The 18,764-nt window shown below is 66.7% G+C and overlaps 1 protein-coding gene across 1 annotated transcript; it reads right to left on the bottom strand.

Annotated features, from left to right (window-relative positions):
* Positions 1 to 112: 112 nt before the first annotated feature.
* Positions 113 to 17,509, bottom strand: LOC137143143 (sacsin-like). Its single transcript, XM_067532768.1, has 7 exons — positions 17,483 to 17,509; positions 15,450 to 15,537; positions 15,123 to 15,234; positions 14,543 to 14,689; positions 12,989 to 14,360; positions 12,551 to 12,639; positions 113 to 12,084 (listed from the first exon to the last, which is right to left on the bottom strand). Exons 1-7 carry the CDS (start codon positions 17,503 to 17,505, stop codon positions 1,274 to 1,276), a joined length of 12,642 nt encoding a protein of 4,213 aa, XP_067388869.1. The 5' UTR covers positions 17,506 to 17,509; the 3' UTR covers positions 113 to 1,273.
* Between the last annotated feature and the right edge of the window lie 1,255 nt (positions 17,510 to 18,764).

An 18,764-nucleotide genomic window follows, 5' to 3' on the forward strand; every position in this document is an offset into this window, starting at 1 on the left:
CGTGAGAGGGGCTGGACCCCAAGCCCCATGGTCAGCAGCCCCCAGAAACCAATGGCAGGGTGAGCCCCTGTCCTCCCTGTCATCTCCCACCCCAAGGAACCCACCTCTAGGGGGCAGAGTGGGGCTCAGGTGCTGTGGCCCATCCCACTAGGAATTGGACTGAGACCCAGCAAACCCATTTCAGGGCAGGGACCACAAAACAGCTGGAAACCATAGCTGGCCACGGCAGCCACTGAGAAGAAAGGCCCCATGCCCCACTCCTCTGAGCCAGCCAATCCCCACCCTGAGGCAATATGGGAGCCAGCGCCCCCTACAGGGGAGAGGCCCTATGCCCCATTCCCCAACCACACAACAAATTCTAGGTGGTCTCTGACCTGCCCTAGAGATGGAGTCCACCTGTCTCCCCCTGTTCTGAGCTGGGCAGGGCCCCAGCCCTGGTTGTTGCGGGGTGGGGGTGTAGCATGCCCAGCTCTGTCACTGCCGGCCTTGGTGAAGGGACCCCGGTGGGAGGAATGTGGCAGCTAGAACCCAGCCACCCCCAAGAGAGGGCCGGCAGGAGTGAAGGGTTGACACCACAACTGGAGTTTCTGGAGTAACTGGGTTTATTCCTCCTAATACAGAATGCAGCCGGCACAGGAGCAGAGAGGAAGCAAACAGTGAGGCCAAGGGGATAGAGTCAAGCTGCTCTCAGGGCAGCCCCCACAAACCTTCACAGCATCAACCTTACGATAACCCCCCACCCCCAGAGACCCCTGTTCCTCCCCTACCTCCCAGCACTAAGATACCAGCAATGATGGCAGCTTGAAGCCGGTGCCTCTCCCCAGGGGCTGCTGTCACTGCTGGGTTCCCTAAGGAGGGGATTGCCCCCGCTGCTAGCAGTAGTGCGACGGTGCAGTTCCTAGTAATTCCTCCGGGAGGTGTTGGTCCCAGTGGTGCAGTCCCCAATGGCTCCCCCAGGGGGCGTTGGTCCCAGTGGGGCAGTCCCCAATGGCTCCTCCAGGGGGCGTGGGTCCGTATAAGGCAGTCCCCGATGGCTCCTCCAGGGGGCGTGGGTCCGTATAAGGCAGTCCCCGATGGCTCCTCCAGGGGGCGTTGGTCCCAGTGGTGCAGTCCCCGATGGCTCCTCCAGGGGGCGTGGGTCCGTATAGTGCAGTCCCCAATGGCTCCCCCAGGGGGCGTTGGTCCCAGTGGTGCAGTCCCCGATGGCTCCCCCAGGGGGCGTGCTCACTGCCCTGTGTAGCACCATCCCCATGGCACCGTGCCCGAGCAGTCCTCACCGCCGGTCCACAAACACCCGCACCACATCCAGCACGTCCTGTGCCAGCTGCAGGACCTTCTGCTCCTCCCCGGCTGGGAAGGCCTCACTGGGGATGGTGGGCAGGGTGTGGTAGCTGGGATACTGCGTGGTCTTGTCATCCATGCCGTGGCGGCGCAGCTCGGCCACCTGGGCCGGCAGCCCCTTCAGCCCGGGCTCGTAGGCTGCCACCTTCTGCGCCAGCCAGGCCAGCGTCTGCTCCCGCTCAAAGCGCTCCCCCCGGCTGTACATGGCCGCCGCCAGGGCCTTCTCCACGGCCCGGTAGACCTTGTAGAAGACCCAGTTGGTGCAGCGCTGCCCCACGTCGTGGTCAGCCGCCCGCAGGTCGCTCTGGGCCTGCCGGAACCAGCGCCCGGCCTCCTCGGCCTGCGGGCGTCGTCCCGCCTCGTCCCGGTGGTACGACCAGAAATCGTAGCGGAAGCCACGCCCCTTTTGGCTGGTGAACTCCCCGCGGTTCTGCCTGTGGCGCTGGGCCTGCCCGTCCCACTCCTGCCAGGAGGCCGAGAAGCCCCGCTGGCTGCTGGGATGACGCCCGCCGCCCGAGGCCCGGGGGCTGCTGGAATTGCCCGCAGCCCGGGGCTTCTTGCCCTCCTCCAGCTCCTGGATCTGCTCCCGCAGGTACTTGCAGACCTCGTTGGCCAGCTCCTCCCGCCCCACGTTCTTGTCCGGGTGGTAGCGCAGGTAGAGGCGCCGGATCGCCTTCCGCCGCTCGCCCTCGGGCAGCTCCCAGATCTTGGCCAGGCTGGCGTCCACTTCCTGCTTCACCTCCCCCAGGGACTGGCGGTGCCACTCTTCCCGCCGCTCCTGGTGCTGCCGCAGGTCCGGCACCGGCACCAGCGCCCGGCTGCGGCCCTCCAGCTGGCTTCTCTTGAACTGGTACAGGTCGTTGGCGCTCGCCTCCTCCTGGCGCCCAGCTCCCAGGTCGATGCGGTACATGGGCACCTCTCCACCCGGCAGGACCTCGAGCACCACGACGTACCGGTAGCTCTCCTCGGGTGCCGCCGGGTCCAGGTAACCCACGTAGTCACCCGGGGCGAAGGTGTTGAGGATGCTCATGTCCAGGCTGTCGTGCCACTCCTGGGGGATCTCCGTACCGGGGCTGGGCAGGGTGTAGGCGTCGGGGTCGGCGCTGGGTTGCAAAGGCACCTCGTTCTCCTCCAGCACATCTCGCACCTCGCTGGGGTCCTTGCAGGCCAACATCTGCATGAGGATCCCCAGGGAGTTCCAACGCAGCACCCCTCCCAGAATGCCGTTCACCTCTCGGGCCAGGCAGTTCAGGATGTCCACCAACTGACGGCAACCCATCCTCTCGTGGTGCTCCAGGTAGACCCGACGCCTCCCATCACCATCCAGGACCACATGGACACTCCGGGAGACCTGGCTCCCCTCCAGGCGCTCCCCGCGGTGCATCATCACCGTCCGGATCTTCTCACAGCACACCACCTCCAGCTGCTCGGCGGAGAAAGCCACCTCCCGCTCCCTCCTGGCCGTCTCCGCCTCTTCCTGCTGGTCCCGCCCCTGCCATCTCAGCAGTGCCGCCAAGCCCTCCCGGAAATCGGGAGACACCAGGATGCCCTGGAGCTGGTTCCGTCTCTCGCAGAGCTCGCCGTACGGGCACAGCTCTAGAGAGGTCTCCTCCAGCCGCTGCTCCACGATCTCAGACAGGAACCGGGGCCTCAGGGGCTGGGGCAGCTGCCGCAGCAGCATCCAGGCTGGGTATTCTTCAATGGGGAGATGGCATCTGGAGAGGTCCAGCAGGAACAGGAAGGCACTCTCCAAGGCTTGGCACACACGGGTGGACGCACAGTCGTTGAAGACCAGGGCGTTGGAGGGGTAGAGCTTCCCGTCAGTGCAGGGCAGGTGCAGATCTTCCACCCCGGAGAAGTCCGCTTTCTTCTGGCTGAGCAGCTGGAAGAGATGTTGGGTGGCCCGCCGGACGGTCTTGGTGAGGTTGGGCTGCAGGGCTTCCTTGTCTTGGGTCTCCCGGTGGATCCGGCGCAGCACCCCGGCGTAGTGCCGGACTGAGGGCTCCTGCTCCACGCCCAGCTTCTGCAGCAGCTCGCTGTAGAGGGCCACCAACGGGGGCAGGGTGTAGAGATAGGGCCGGAACTCCAGCTCGTCCCACAAGGAGAAGACCACCTGGCCGGCTTCTGCCACCTGCTCCTCCTTCACCAGCACCACAGGCAGCCCCGCCAGGCAGCTGGCATCAAAGCCGCTCAAGTCGCGCTCCAGGTAGCCGTACGTCTGCATGAAAACACGGGTCCTGGTCTTCTGCATTTCCTTGGTCTCACACGGTGCCTGGCACACGTTCTTCAGATTGTCCAGGACCACCGGGGCCGGCAAAGCCTGCAGCACCCCCAGACGCTCCAGCACGGACTGAGTGTCCTTCGTGCAAGGGACAAGCGGCAGAGCCAGGATCCTGGCCGATGTCCAAACCAGGGCCATGTCCTCATCCCGTGGTATCACCAGAGCACCCTTGGGGGCCATGGGCTGGGTGTGAGGGACGCAGGGCGGATGGAAGTTCCCCAGTTCGTTCGGCACCCTCTGCGGGGTGAGGAAGCGGATGGAGGAGACCCTCTCCAGGAAGCGGTCTGACAGGGAGTTGCTGGGCTCGGACAGCAGATGTAACAGAAGGGCCTTCCTCTGTTCAGGGAGGTCGCCAGATGCCGCGCCCATCTGCACTGCCTGCTGCTCGATCCGCATAGCAAACTCCACGAAGTCGTCTTCCGAGACCTCCCACTTCATGCCCACCTCCCGCAGGAAGGAGTTCGCTCTGTACTCCTCGACCCCCACTGCCTTGAAGAACGCCTCAGGCACAAACCTGGCATCCAGCCGCAGCGTCTGGAAGAGCGGCACCTTTCTGTCGTAGAAGTAGGAAGCTGGCTGCAGGGCTCCCTGCCTGTCCTGGATGAAGCGGACAGGCCTGAAGGCCGAGATGATGGTCTCCTTCTCCGCCTGGTATTCCTCCTGGTAGCAGCTTTTGATGGTGAAGAGCAGTCTCAAGGCCTCAAGCAGCTGGGATTCCGGGAGACGGGGCAGACGGGGCAGGAGATGGCGGATGAACTGCTGCAGATCATTCAAGACGCCAATGCCAAGGCCTTTGGAAAGCTCCTGGTGGAGACAGTTGTTCTGCAGCAAGACCGTCTGCTGGTCCAGCTGGTACAAAGCCTGGAAGGCCTTCGAGGACTTGGGGATCTTGGTGTCTAGGATGTAGAAGTTGCAGTAAAAGGCCAGCGCCACCCACGTCCCCTGTTGTGTCTGGAACAGAGGCAAGGACCGGAGCTCAGCCAGCTGGTCGTCCGTCAGCTCCTCCACCTTCTGACTGAGAAACCTCAACAACCCGCTGGTCTCGTAGGACTTCAGCTCCTGCCAACGGAGGCCCGTCCGAGCGACCAGCTGCTTCAGCACCGAAACGGGGTTGGCCGTCTGTAGCAGGAGTGGGCAGATGCAGTGGAAGGTGATCTCAATGGGGACCATCTGGACATCCAGCTTGGCAAAGCCAAGCTTACCCAGGGACTTTTCCACCTCGCTGAAATACCTATGGATGATGGTGGGCAGGGAGGCCATACGAACCAGGTGCTCTTCTCCAGGCTGGTCGCTGCAGACGGGGAGGATGGCCCAGTCTTTGAAGAGGGAAACCAACTCTTTGAAGGCCTTGGCCACAGCTTCTTCCTTGTGTTTATTGGCTCTGTAGATCATGCGGTCAAAGAGCTCCCACACCTTCTTCAGCCAACTCCGGGCCTCTTCCGACCGGGCTTCCCAGTCCGGCTGCCCCAGCACCTCCTGGGTGAACCTGGCCACCTCCCGTAGGGTGAACGCCTTCAGGAAGCCAGCCTGGAGCAGCAGCTGCAGATTGTGGTCGATGTGGTAGGCGAGGAACTGGTGTTGCTGCCGCGGGAAGAGGTGGTGGGCGCTGCTCTGGAACACCGGCTCCCGGGTACGGAACTGCCGCAGCATGCCGTCGTGGGTCACGGAGAGCGGCAGCCCCTCCAGGTCGCCGACGTCCCCTGTCTGCAGCCCCACCAGGCAGAACTCCAGCAGGTGGGAGCAGCTGTTCTTGTCTTTCAGGGGCGTCTCCGAGACCCGGCAGGGCGGGTGCAGAGGCAGCGCCTTGAGGAAGTGGCGGAGAGATACAGGAGTCAAGGTCTGGACCTCCACGCCCGCCGTGATGAACTCGTCATGGATCTGACAGAGGCCCTGGAAGGCCGGGACCAGCTTCATCTTGAGTCTCTGGAGGACACGGCTCACGGTGTCGTCGGCCTCCTCCAGCAGGAAGAAGGGCTCCTGGAGCAGGCGTCCCACCCTGGGTGCAGTCCACGTGATTCTCACCATCTCTGCCCCGTGCAGATGGAGGCAGGTGGGCTCGATCCGGTACACGGGGATCAGCGGCTGCTGCGTCTCCGCGATGAGCTTGTAGACCCGGTTGACCAGCTGGTGCCAGGCCGGGGGCACGAGCCTCGTCACGGCTGGGAAGTAGCTGAGATACTTCAGCTCCAGCGTCTCGCAGCACGCCGGGAGCGTCCCAAAGCACGGCGCCTCCCCCAGCTTCTTCCGCAGCCACTCCAGCAGCTGGCAGTAGAGTGGGGCCAGCAGCTGCTGCATCAGGAACCCGTTCCAGGCTGTCTTCCAGCTTCCCTCGTCCTCTTTGCGCAGATTGCGGCGAGCCGCGTCCACCGAGAAGTTGCCGTTGATGTGGACGGGCAGGCCGGTCTCCAGCGGCAACGGGAGGGTGCAGAAGGCCCTGCCAAGCAGGGCTGCATCCAGGCAGGCGGCCACGGCGCCGTACGGCAGGCGCTCCGGGTCCGGAGACTCCTCCTTGGCTGCGTCATCCACCCCGGCCTGCCACACCACGCCCCAGCTGGTGGGAAGCTGAGAGCGGTGGGAGACGGAGACCTTCATCGTGTAGACCTCCCTCGCCGGCGTGGCCTCCTCGCCGCCCGCCACGGCCATCTGGCTCAACCGCTCCTGGAACGCCCTTCTCAGAGCCACGCTGCTTTCCTCCATCTCCGTCTCCACCCGCAGGAGCTCCCGCGGTTGCTCTTCGCCCTCGGAAATCTCGGAGAAGACGACGGTCCTCAGATGGCGAAGGAACAGAACCAGGCTCTCGGCTTCCTGGGCCAGCGCCGCCTGCATCTCCTCCAGCTCCTCGTCGTGGACAACCCGCTGGCACACCCGCGAGCCAGCCGCGCCCTCCGCCGTCCGCAGGGGCAGCCGGAAGAGCACGCCCTGGCTCAGATCGAAGAGGCTGGGCAGGAAGGTGGCGTAGACGTCGGGGAAGGTCTTCTTGAAGTCCCCGTTGATGCTGAACATGGCGCCCGGGTTCTGCTCGCTGGCCGTGGGCAGGTAGCGGAGATGGGGATCGAAGACGCCCAGGGCGCTGTCGCCCGTCACGAAGGCGGGGCAGTCCGTCAGGTGGTAGACAGCGTTGAAGCCCAGGCCGTACTTCCCCGTCATGTCCTGCCGCCCGCCTTTACCCCCCACGCCCAGCCGCTGGATGCCCTCAATGTCCTCCTGGGTCAGGGGCTTGTCATTGTAGATGCAGAGGGCGGGGCCTTGCAGGCTGCCCCACTCCTCGGAGAAGACACACCGGGTGGGGTGGCGGCGCCGGTCCCAGACAAAGTGGATCCGGCTGGCGCCGGCGTCGTCGGCGTTCTGCAGCAGCTCCTTCAGCACGTCGCGGGAGGAAGAGGAGTATTCCCGCAGGATGTTCCGCAGCCGCACGGTCAGCTCCTCCCGGGCCCCGAACTCCGACGCCCAGGGGGCCAGCTCCAGCCCTCGGATCTTCCCCCGGGCCAGCGCCCGGTGCCTGGTGGTGAGCACGCCGTAGCACAGGGCCACCTCCCGGGGGATGCGCCCGTGGCACAAGGGCGTCCCCTCCTCCCGGGGCAGCCAGGGGGTGTCGTCAAAGTGCAGCTTGGCCACCGGGCGCAGGACGCCCTGCTGATCCGGGAAGAGGAGGCCATGAGCTTCGTAAGCGTCCACCGGCTGCCCGTCCGGCGAGGCCTCCATCAGCCCGATGGTCACCAGCCTCAGCACCAGCTGCAACTCCTCCGGGGAGAGAGGCTGCCTGGCCGTCTTCCCGGCCAGCTCCCGGAGCACCCCCGCGTAGCTCTCCAAGGCGAAGGTCTCTCGCAGCCCCACGCACGCCCACAGCGCCTCAAAGTCCCAGTACTCCTTCGGCAGCTGGTGGAGGTACGGGGAGGCCTCGAATGACAGCGTCTGGGCCACCGCCTTCACCGGCACGAAGTGCGCCCCCGCCAGGACAAAGGGGAACGCCGCAGCCTCCTCAGCGACCTCCTTCCGGCATTGGGGCTGCTCCATCACCAGCTTGTCGAGGTAGGCGTAACACTGCCGCGCCGTCTTCTGCAGCTCCAGTTTGGGCAGGGCGTTGGAGCCCCGGCAGGCCTCCGACAGCTGCCGCAGCACCACGCCGGCTGTCGGCTGGAGGCTCAGCCCCAAGAAGTCCTGGAGCCCCTTGGAGAGCCTGAATTCCCCTCCCAGGTCCTCGCTGGCCAGGACGGGTTGGACCAGTCCCACCAGGCTCCTGTGCTTGTGGTGGTAGAGATCAGTGGGCCGGCAGAGCTGGCGGCCGGCACCCGGCAAAGCAGCTGGCAGGAAGGGGATGGCACGGAAGGCCACCTGGGTGGTGTTGTCCGAGCCCTCTTCCAACAGCGGCTCCAGCAGCTCCAGGATGCAGCGGATTCTCTGGCAGGCCCGCCGGCGGTCACACTGCCACAGACCCTCCACGGTGCGGGCTCGCTCCATGAGCTCCTTCATAGGCACCACGTCCTTGGCCATGCCCAGCCCCTCCAGCCGGAGCAGCCTTGCCGGCACCAGGAAGCCATGTCCGGTGGGGAAGCGCCCCTCCTGGGGGTCGTAGAGCAGGGCAGCTCGGCCCAGGGGGTGCACCAGCTTCCCGACGGGCTGCAGCTGCCCCAGGGGGGTGGTGGGGATGCAGGAGACGGAGGCCAGCAGCTGGTCCACGGCGCCATCGCCCATATCCAAGGCCTGGAGAATCAAGGCGTCGCGGTCGGGCGCGTCCAGCGCGGCCACGTTGGCAAAGACCATCTCCTGGTAGAACCTCAGCCAGTCGTAGGTGTTGGCCAGCAGAGCGTCCTCATGGCCACTGGCCTGGAAGCCGGCTCTCACCCAGTTCGGCAGCTCCACGGCCAGGAGGGGCTCCGGCAGCAGCTTGGCAAAGACCCTGGCGGCTGTCTGCCCCACCCGCGGGTTACGGGTGACGGTGGAGTCCAGGAAGCAGGCGCTGTCCACGGCGCGCCATTGCCGGCCATCGGAGAACAGCGCCAGGTCCCGCCTGGTGGCCAGCGCCCGGTAGAAGGCCTTCGTGGCCTCGGTGAAGGGATGCCTGGCTTTGCCAGCGTCCGGCCAGAAGGTGTGATACTCGTAGGCCTCCAGCTCGCCCTCACGGTGCATGTCGCGGAGCAGGCTCAGCGCCCGGAGCCAGGCAGCCGGCACGGCGTCCCGCAGCAGCGCCCGGTTCCACTCGCCCTTGGCCGCGGCCTCCCAGAGTCCTTTGCGATTGGAGAGGACGGCGAAGGCCCCGTGGAGGTGCATGGGGAGGCCGGAGGCGATGGGCAGGGGCAGGAAGCAGAAGACGCGTCCTTCAAAGCCGTCCGGGTGCGGAGCCCACTTCCCCGCCTCGGTGGGGGTGAGCGGCAGAGCCACGCCGGCGCTGGGGGGCGAGGGCCGGGCCCCATCACTCATCCCCCGCTGAAACAGTACCAAGGACTCTCCGGTGCCCAGGCAGGTGTGGACCAGGAAGTGGCTGACGGCGCTGTCCGACTCCCACCGCACTGTCAGCTGCTCGATGCTGGAGTGGCCCGTTTTGGAGTCACCGGCATCCTCAAGGGTCTTGATCCGTTTCCGGCACAGCTTGGCCAAGGGCTGGGTGGCCTCCGGGGAGGGGGCCCCCTTGGGAAGGCGCTCCAGCCCCACCTCCCGCACCCCTCGTAGGAACAGCAGCAAGAGGTGGCAAAAGTCCCGGAAGCCGCTCTGGAGCCTCTCCACCCGGTCGGGACCGAAAGCCGCTTGGCTGATGCGCGACTCCCGGGCCTCCTCCTCGGTACGGAAAGGCAGGCGGAAGAGGGTCCCCGGGAAGTCAAAGGGCTCCCGCAGCTGGAAGCCAAACAAACCCCGGTAAGGCCGGAACTGCTCGGCGAAGGTGCTGAGCGTGGCCGGGCGCTTGCGCAGGTCCAGCCGGATGCCGGGGCAGGCCGGGTTGGGGATGTGCTTGCGCAGGTGGGTGACGTTGGGGTCGAAGATCAAGAGGCTCCCGCCGCTCAGCAGGGAGGGCACGTCGGTGACGTGGTAGACGGTGTTAAAGCCCAGGCCGAATTTGCCGACCTTGCCTTCCTGCCCTTCCTTGGTGGCGGCTCCCACCCGGATGATGTTGGTTAAGTCTTCCTGGGTGAAGGCCGCGTCGTTGTAGGACCAGAGGGCCGGGCCGTGGCAGGCAGCCATGCCGTCATCCAGCAGCCCGGCCGTGCCGCCCCCGTGGCATCGCAGATCCAGCAGGAAAGAGCAGGCCCTGGCGCCGGCGTCCTCGGCGTTCTGGATCAGCTCTTTGAAGAGGTCGGCCTCTTCGCTGTACTCCCGCAGGATGTTCCAGATCCGCGTGGTGATGGGCTCGGAGGGCCCCCAGGGCTCGAACAGCTGCGGCTGCAGCACCCGGGTGCTCAGCAGCGCCACCCCCAGGAAGGCGGCCGTAGCCGGCGGCACCGCCTCGTGGACCACGGCCAACTGGGCGTCTTCGCCTTCCAGATCCGCCAGGCTGGCCCGGTCGATGTCGCAATACAGGGCCGACGAGGCTGGGCGCAGGGCGAAGGCGGATCCCCCCGGAACCTGCACGGGCACCGGCAGGTCTCCATCGCCGCGGTGGCCCCGGCTTTTCAGCCAGTCCAGGATGGCGACCGCCAGCCGCAGCTCCGCCTCGGTGCCGCCCCCGGCACGGCCATCCATCTCCTCCCCCATCCGGCGCAGGGCCTGGCTCAGCTCCTCCTCGCCCACCACGTCCCGCGCCCCCCAGGCCAGGAAGAGCCGGCGGTAAGGCAGCAATTCCTGGGGGACCCTCGGTATCAGGCAACTCAAGTCCAGGCCGTCAGGGTAGGACAACACCACCTTGGCTGGGAGGGAGAAGCCAGCACCGGTCCAGATGACAGCGCACGACGCCGCCGCCTGAAACTTCCCCAGATGCTGCTGCAGGTGCTGGTAGATGGCGTGAAGCTTCACCATCACCGTCCTGATGTCCTTGGGCTGGTACCCCCGTGCCAAGCACAGCAGATTCTCCACCACCTTCTCCAGGGGGGGCGGCCGGCCCAGCCCCAGCTTCTCCTCGGCCTTCTCTCTGAAAGCGTCCGTCAGCGCCATCGCCAGCCCGGCCAGGTTGGCGTAACGGGCCGACCGCAACCTCTCGGGGGCAAGGAAAGGTCCATTCGGCTGGCGTTCGGTGGGGTCGGTGGCGGGCACCCAGGCCAGGTCCCGGAGCCGCTGCAGCTTCTTCTGACAGAACGGGTTCAGCGCCAGGGTCTGGTTGAACAGCTCGATCAACGCTCGGGATTTGACCATGGCCCCGGGGGCGTCTCCGGCCTGCTGGAGCCGGCCCACATCCTGGGCCGCCTCTAACACGTGGTCCGGGGTGAGGGCTGTGTCACTCGTCTTCAGCCCCAGGGCCCGGAGGGATCGGAGCACGGCCGTCTCCCGGAACGCCACGGGTGGGAAGCAAAGGGAGTTCAGCAGGGCCCGGAAAATCCCATTGTCGGGGTCAAAGAGTTCGTTGGCACGTGCCAGGGTCCCGCCACGGTCCATGAAGGCCACCTCCTCGCACAGAGACCGCAGTTTCTTGCTCTGCCCGAAGAGGGCGTCTCCGTGCCGCAGCACCCACAGCATGAGCCGCTCGGCGTCGGGCACCCGCCGGGCGTACTGCCCCTTCTTCACCGCCCTCACCGCCAGGCTCGCCAGCTCCGCCGCGCCAAGCAGGCTGTCCCGGGTCTGCAGCAAAAGCCGGCGGTCCGCCTCGCCCCGGCACCGCAGCACGGGCACCGGCAGCACCAGGTCTTCGGGCACGGCTGGCACCGTGTTCCTCTCCAAAGCTGGGGAGCTGCCGGCTGGCACCAGCCCAGCCGGGCAAGGGGGCAAGAGGGAGGGCATCTTCTGGAAGATGGGCAAGCTGCCCAGCACCGCGGCCTGCCGGTCGGAGAGAGAGGAAGCTGGCGCCCGGGAGAGAAATTGGCAGAGGATCCTGCCGCGATCTGGGGGCAGGGAGGCCAGCCGGGCAGCCACGCCAGCCACGCCCAGGTGGTCGAAGGCTCTCAGCGCGTTGCCGGCCGTGGGCGCCAGGACGTAGTCTACCAGCTGGCGGTGCCAGTGGCCCGATTCCCAGCTGCGGATCACCGTGCAGCCCAGGGCCTCCAGAAGGCCAGATTCATCCTCAGCTAAGCTGTGCCCATCCCAGGTCTGGAACAGCAGCGTGGGCGTGGGAGAGAGCCGCGCCAGCTGGATGCTATGGGCGCCGTTGCCCGGCGGGCTGAGGGGGATGAGCGGATGGCCCTCAAACGGTGCCAGGGAGCGGACGTGGTGCTGTAAGAAGTCCCAGAAGGCCACCAGCCACTGGCGGGGAGGCTGGCGAGGGGAGTCGCCCGGGCACCAGGTCACGTGGGCAGAGCCGGCCTTGAACCAGTCCGGGGGGAGGGCGCCCTTCAGATTCTGCTTAATGACAGCCGGGTCCAGAGAGACGAGGTTCCGGAACAGCCCTGCCAGAACCAGAGAGACCCGGGATCACAACCGGACCAGAACCGCGTCGGCACCCCGTCCCACGGGCAAACCCAGAGCAGTGTAACGTGGTCCACGGGAAATGCAGCCGCCTGCGAGGTGGGGCCCGGGGACTGGTTATACGGGGATCCCTGGCTTGGCGCTGAGATGCAGCCACCTCTGGGGGGGAGTGCAGGGGCTGGTTATATGGGGACCCCTCACCCAGTGCTGAGACATGGCACCTCTGGGGTGGGGCATGCCAGGGGCTGGTATCCGGGGGACCCTTGCCCGGCTCAGTGATGCAGCCCCTCTTGGGTGGGGCGCAGGGGCTGGTTATACACTGGCACTGAGACGTGGCTGCCTCTGGGGTGGGGCCCAGGGACTGGGTAACAGCACCACGCAACATTCCCGTCGCCCCATGTGCAACGGGCAGAGACGGGCACCCAGGGAGGGATGGTCCCCTCGTACCCTGCTCTGCCATCCGGTGCAGGTGAGTCCGCAGGGCAGGCATCAGATCCTCCGGCAGAAAACTGTCAGCCAGGCCAGGGAGCAGGATCCTGGAAACCAGAAATTCAGGGCAATCAGATCAAGAGGGTTAGGAGGGTAAAACTGGCGGCGCAGGGGGGAGAGAGGACAGGGGACCTGTCTCCTCTAGGAGGCGCCAGCTCCCATCTGGCCCCACAGCAGGGGGCTGGCTGGTCAGGGGGGCAGGGAGTGGGTTCCCCGTTCCATGGGCTGATTCAGGGCCCTGGTGTGAACTGGGTCCCTGCGTCTAAGCCCGGCCCCCGCCAGAACCTGCATTTCCCAGCCCTGCCCTCGCCACCAGCACGGAGGCGCCACGGGCCAGTGAGGCAGCGCTCCCGGGGCAGCCTCTGCCCCAGCGGGTGCGGGCCGGGGATCTCTCACCTGGGGAAGGCCTCGCTGTCGGCATAGATGGCGCCACCAGCGCCCCCGAAGCAGGAGAAGCCTCCGTCGGCGCGTGGCAGCAGCTCCAGTCCCGCCAGCTCCCTGTAGCCCCCGTCTCCGGCCACGTATTCCAGCAGCAGCCGCTTGCCAGCCGGGTATCGGGCAGGACCCGCGCGTCGTAGGACCTCTCGCAGGTAGGCCGGCGTGGCCTCCGTCACCGCCGGGCCCCCCGCGGCCAGCGCCCGGCGCACGTGGGCCGGCACCGTGGCCAGCGGCTCGCCCGCCCGCAGCAGGGCCTCCTCCAGCACCCGGAGCGTGGCCTCGCCGGCCCCGTTCTGCGGCAGGAAGACGGCGTCGGCGGCTCGGAGCCGGCGCGGGCTGGGTTCACCGGCTGGCACCAGGGCTTCCATGCCCCACAGCTCCTGGCAGATCCGTCCCGCCAGGCTCCGGTAGCGCTGCTGGTGCCGGCTCAGCTCCGGGTCGGGCCAGGCGCCGTAGGGGTCTCCGGGACAACCTGCCGCCACCACGAGTGCCTGGCGGTAGGCGAGGGGCAGCACCTCCTCCATCAGCAGCTGGTTCCACCGGGCGGCACGGTCCTCGCCGCTGTCTTCCTCGGCCCACTGGACGTGACGCCGGTCGTCCGTCAGGTGGAAGGGGGCGTTGACGTGGAAAGGCAACCCCGTGGCGTTCTCCTCCGTGGCCGGCAGCGGCAGGAAGCAGCAGAGGTGTCCGGCACAGCCGCCACTCAGCGGGTACGCCAAGGCCATGCCCGGCGAACTCCCCAGCGTCTCCGCCAGCTTCTCCAGCTCCGGGAAGGCGCCTTCGGAGGGGGCGGCCGAGACCACCAGCCACTCGCGCTCTGCGTCCCCCTCGGTGGCCGTGCCACGCACAGCCACGGCCTTGATGCAGGCGGTGGTGGCCAGGGCCGCCGCGGCCGCGGCGTCCTTGATCAAGGCCGGCCCGTTGAGCGGGCGCGGGGTGGCCGTGGCCTCCAGCAGCTCTGTGGTGGCCCCCTGGCCGTCCACCACCTTCAGGGCCAGGCGCCGGACGTGGCGGAGGAAGAGGAGGCAGGCGGGGGCGTCGTGGAGGAAGGCGAGGAAGAGCTGGCGGACGCGCTCGGGGCTGTACAGGTTATCCGAGATGCCGGAGGGCTCGCGGCGCAGCGGGAAGCGGAAGAGGGTGCCGGGGAAGTGGCCAGCCGCTGGGGCCCCCTTGCCGTGCCCCATGGCCTCCAGCGCCCCCCAGAAGGGCGCAAACTGGTCGGCCAGCTCCGCCGTCTCCTCCAGGTGCCACTGCTGCCCGCCGTCCGCCAGCGCCGCCCGCTGCGGGTCCAGCACGCCCAGCCAGGGGCCGCTCAGCACGGCCGGCAGGTCTGCGGGGAGAAGGAGGTGAGAGACGGGGAGCCCGCCCGGTTGTGACGCAGCCGTCCCCCCCCCAGATCCCCTCAGGGACCCAGAACCCCCTCCCCCCCTGGGCTGCAACCTGGATCCCCCAGCGCCTCGGCACAGCGAGATCGGCGCCCCCTGGCGGGAGGGGGACGGGGGCGGGTCTCACCTGTCAGGTGGTAGACGGAGTTGAAGCCCAGACCGAACCGGCCGACGGTGCCAGGGTCACGCAGCTTGTGGCTGTCGCCCGTGCTCTGGATCCCGTCCCAGTCGGCCTCCGAGAAGAGCCCGTCGTTGTAAGCCACCAGCGCCGGGCCTGGAGCCAGAGACGCCGCGTGAGAGCCGGGCCTCCAAGCCCCCCCTTGCCCCTCCAAATCCCCCCCCCCCCCCGAGTCCCCCAAGACACTGCATCCGGGGCAGAGCCCTGAGCATCTTCTGAACCCCGAACCCCCCCCCAGCCACTGCATGAGGGGTACGGTCCCGATCCCCCTCCGACCCCCGACCCTCCCCCCGCACACTGCGTGAGGGGCAGGACCCGCTGCCCCCTGAGATATTGGGTGAGGAGGGGGACCCCCAGACCCCCAGACATTGCATGAGGGGCAGGACCCCCGCTTCCCTAGCCCCTCTCCCCCTTGGCCCCCCAGGGCCCCTCACCCATCACAACTTCCTTCCCCAAATCCGTCACCCCGAGCCCCCAGCCAGGCCCAGCCCCCCATCCGGGCTGCTGCTGCTGCCCCCCCCCCCCATACCTTGCGCTTTCTGCAGCCCCTCCGCAGCCAGGCTGTGGGGCCCGTAGCTGCGCTCGTCACACAGGAAGATCACCTCCGTGGCCCTCGCATCGTCCGCGTTCTGGATCAGCTCCTGGGGGGGGGGGGGGGGGGGGCGCAACACAGGGCCCGTCAGCTCATTACCAACACCCCCCCCCCTCCCCCCAGCCTGGGGTGCCTGGGCCACAGGGCTCCACGGAGCAGGGGAGCCAGGACACCTGGGTTCTATCCCGGCTCTGGGAGGGGAGCGGGGTCTAGTGGTTGGAGTGCTGCGGGGTCCTGCTGTGAACCCCCAAGTCCAGGACTCACCTTCAGAATCTGCCCCCCGTCCGGGTACTTGCGCAGGATGCTCTGCAGGTATTTGAGGAACGGGGGGGGCCTCTGCCGGAACCCCCTCCTGTGTGGGGAGAGAGACAAGCGTCACTCACCAGGATAAATCGCCCATCTCTCAGACACATGGGCCCATCTACCCCGGTATCCCGTCCGCTCCCTATCCCCGGCTAAGACCCATGGGCCCATCTACCCGGTATCCTGCCCCCAGCTGAGAGGAGGGGTCACCAAGCCATCCTCAGGCAGTCCTGCTTCATCTTCAACGCACCTCGCCCCCCAATTGCAGGGGTCAGCCTGGGCTGTCTGTCCTCCCGCCAATGGGCATCTGTGGGTCCGTCAGACCCCCCCTCTCCATGGGGTGCCCAGGCTCAGACGGCGATCCCCACTCCGGCCACCGGAGGGCCGCGCTGCCCCAAGAACCAACCCCTCCCCCTTTCCCTGCCTCCAGGCCCCCAAAAATTGGGGGGGGGGAGGGAGAAGCTGCGATTTTAACCCTTCCCCGACCAAGCCCTGGGAAAGCCAGAGGGGAAGGGGGTTCTTCACACACACAACCCCCCCCCCCCCCGGCCTTTCCTGGGGGCTGGACGGACAAAGGGGGGCAGGAATGAGGGGAACTCCTGGTAGGGGAGGGAAGGAGAGCCCTGCTTTGCTGGTGTGGTGGGGCGGGGAGGACAAAGGGCCTGGGGGGCCCGGGGCGTGGGCCAGCCGGGGAGGGGACGGGTGTCATGTAGACGCCGTATAGACCATTCCTGGATTTCTGAACCTCCGATGGTTCAGAACCGGCCCCGGCCCGGACTCCCTGCCCCAGTGGGCCCAGGCCCCGGTTCTTGGGCGCGTTCCCTCTGACACCGCGGCTAACCCAGCCCCGGGCAGAGATCCGCCTTTCCCACCGCGGCAGCACATTGGCGGCTGCTGTTCCGTGTGTGACCCGCTCTGCCCCCCGGGCAGCTGGGGGTCAGACTGCTCCTCCCGCCGCGCGGTGCGTTGGTGTTCAGCCCGGTTCTCCATCTTTAAGGGCGTTTCACATCCTTAATCCCACCCTGCCCCGAGCTGCCGACCGCTCCTGGCTTGGGCGTTAGGGAAAATATTGACAGGTCCCAGCCCCAGGGCAGACCCAGCGGGACCCCCTACCCCCAGAGACGCCCTCCCGGTCGGACAGCGACCCACTGATAACGGTTCTCGGGGTCTGGTCTTTCAAGCAGTTGGGCACCGGCCCTATAGAAATTTCCTCTGGCCCATGTTTTGATGCTGATGAGGACATCCCGGGGCAGGCACATGGCATGTGCCCACCCTGCCGGGGGAGGGTCACGTGGACCGGCACCAGGTAGGGAACCGGAGCAGGGCACCATGGGAGACTGGGGGGGACAGGGGGTGCACAGGGAAAGTCTGCCCAGGGGGTGGGGAAAGTGGCAGAGTGACCACATGGCAGGTCATGGGAAATCTGGGAGTAGCCAGAGACCATGGAAAAATCTCCAGGGCAGGGCAGGACAGGTGGCCCTCCGGCATGGATACAGAATGCAGGCGGGGAGAACCCAGGAGTCCTGGCTCCCAGCCTCCCCTGCTCTGACCACTAGACTCCCCTCCCCTCCCAGAGCCAGGGAGAGAAGCCAGGAGTCCTGGCTCCCAGCCCTGCTCCATCTGGGGCTAGATGCTGGGAGCTGCCCAAGAGATGCCCAGAGAGCCTGCCTCAGCCGGGTTCCCGCAGCCAGGGCCCGGTCCGTGCTGGAAGGGAGCCCCCGGTGAACTCGAGTGGGGAGTTGTGGGGGGCGGAGGAGCTTCATCCCAATCTGGGGCCAGCAGCCCAGTCCTGATGGAGGGGCCGGCTCGGCCTGGCGGGTTATCCCACCCCCCACGCAGGGCCAAGCCCTGCACCCCAGGCTAGCCACAGCCGCACTCGAGGGGCGAGCAGGGTCCCAGCGTTCTCCGGCCTGACGGAGTGAGAGCTGCCAAACCTGCCGGGCTATTCCTTCCCCCCCACCCACCCCGCCACGCCCCGAAATCCCAGCACCCACCTCCTGGGCTCTGTTGCCGACATGGTGAAATCTGCAGACCAGAAAACAGAAGGGAGTGTTAAAAGCAGGGACCCCCCCCACTCCCGCTCGCTGCCCCCTCCCTCAAGGCAGGGTACATGTGAGATCCCCCCCCCCATCACGGCAGGCACGGCCCACCCCCAGGGCGAGAGCCAGTCCCTGCCTCAAAAGAGCTCCCAGGCTAACTAGACACCAGCTGGGAGGGGAAACTGAGGCACAGAGCAGGGCAGGACGTTGTATAAGGTCCAAGTCGAGAGCAGGTGAGTGGTAAAGCCAGGGAGGGATGAGTCCTGACTCCCGCCCCGCCCTGCCCCTCCCAGCACCGGGGAGAGAACCCAGGAGTCCCAGCTCCAGCCTCCCCTCCCCCAGGTCTCGGCTGGGTCCCACCTCACTCGCTCTTCGGCGGGGTCTGATGCCGGCCGGGGGTCGCTGGAGTCCCGGGCTCCGATGGTCTCGGCTCCGCTGCTCCGCTCCCTTTATAGCCGCCGCCCCCCCCCCGTCAGTTTCGTTTCTGCTGATCCATTCTCCAGGCTCCAGCCCGTTTCGGTTTCGATTCAGGTTCCGCCGGACGCACCGCGCGGGGGGGGGGGGGGGGGGAAGCAGGTGGGGCAGGGCTAGTGGTGTGGGGCATGGAGGAATGGGTCGTGGGGTCCCTGGGGTGGGGCTATGGGGCTCAGTGGGGCAGGGCATGGGGGTATCAGTGTTGGCCCAGTCTGGTTTTTGAGAAATACATGAAAGACCAGAACCACAACCCCCCCCCCCCCGAAACACAACCCCCCCTCCTACCGAGAACCACCCCCCCGAACCACACCCCCCCCCCCCGCCCCATCAAAAGACACTTCAGCCGGACCCCCTGTAACGTGAATCAAGAGTTAAAACCTCAGCTGACTCCGGTGTTTTTACCCTTTGAAACGTTCACTGACTTCCTCTGAGTCTGTTTGTTTTCAGACCATCTCATCTGTTACTTCTACTCACGTTCAAGACATTTGTAGGTATAAAAAGCCGCACTGGGCAATGGGAGATCTCCACTGGCCATTGAAACTGACACTGGCAACAAAGAAATCAGGTTTGCTTTAAAACTAATCTGTGACTTCTTCGGCCGGGAGTTGGCCCGGAGTGACTGAGTGTGAATGGCTGAGCAGCTGTGGTGGGTGCAGACAGGGAGAGTGACTGAAGAATGGGTCTGAGTGAGGGACGTGGAAAACACCAGCCTCACCTGGAAGGCTTGAGGGAAAAAGAAAGGAGCGAAGATGATCAACTGGCG

This window comes from Emydura macquarii, unplaced genomic scaffold (genome assembly GCF_026122565.2).
Source record: "Emydura macquarii macquarii isolate MOO-44397 ecotype Brisbane River unplaced genomic scaffold, CSIRO-AGI_Emac_v2 contig_3296, whole genome shotgun sequence".
In the NCBI taxonomy this organism is placed as follows: domain Eukaryota; kingdom Metazoa; phylum Chordata; order Testudines; family Chelidae; genus Emydura; species Emydura macquarii.

Bases quoted from the DNA above. Each gene is read 5' to 3' on its own strand.
- LOC137143143 (XM_067532768.1), bottom strand. From the start codon at position 17,505: ATGTCGGCAACAGAGCCCAGGAG. The intron at 15,235-15,449 runs GTGAGTCCTGGA...CCCCCCCCCCAG, and splicing joins ACGGGGGGCAGATTCTGAAG to GAGCTGATCCAGAACGCGGA. The intron at 14,361-14,542 runs GTGAGACCCGCC...TTCTCCCCGCAG, and splicing joins CTCCGTCTACCACCTGACAG to ACCTGCCGGCCGTGCTGAGC.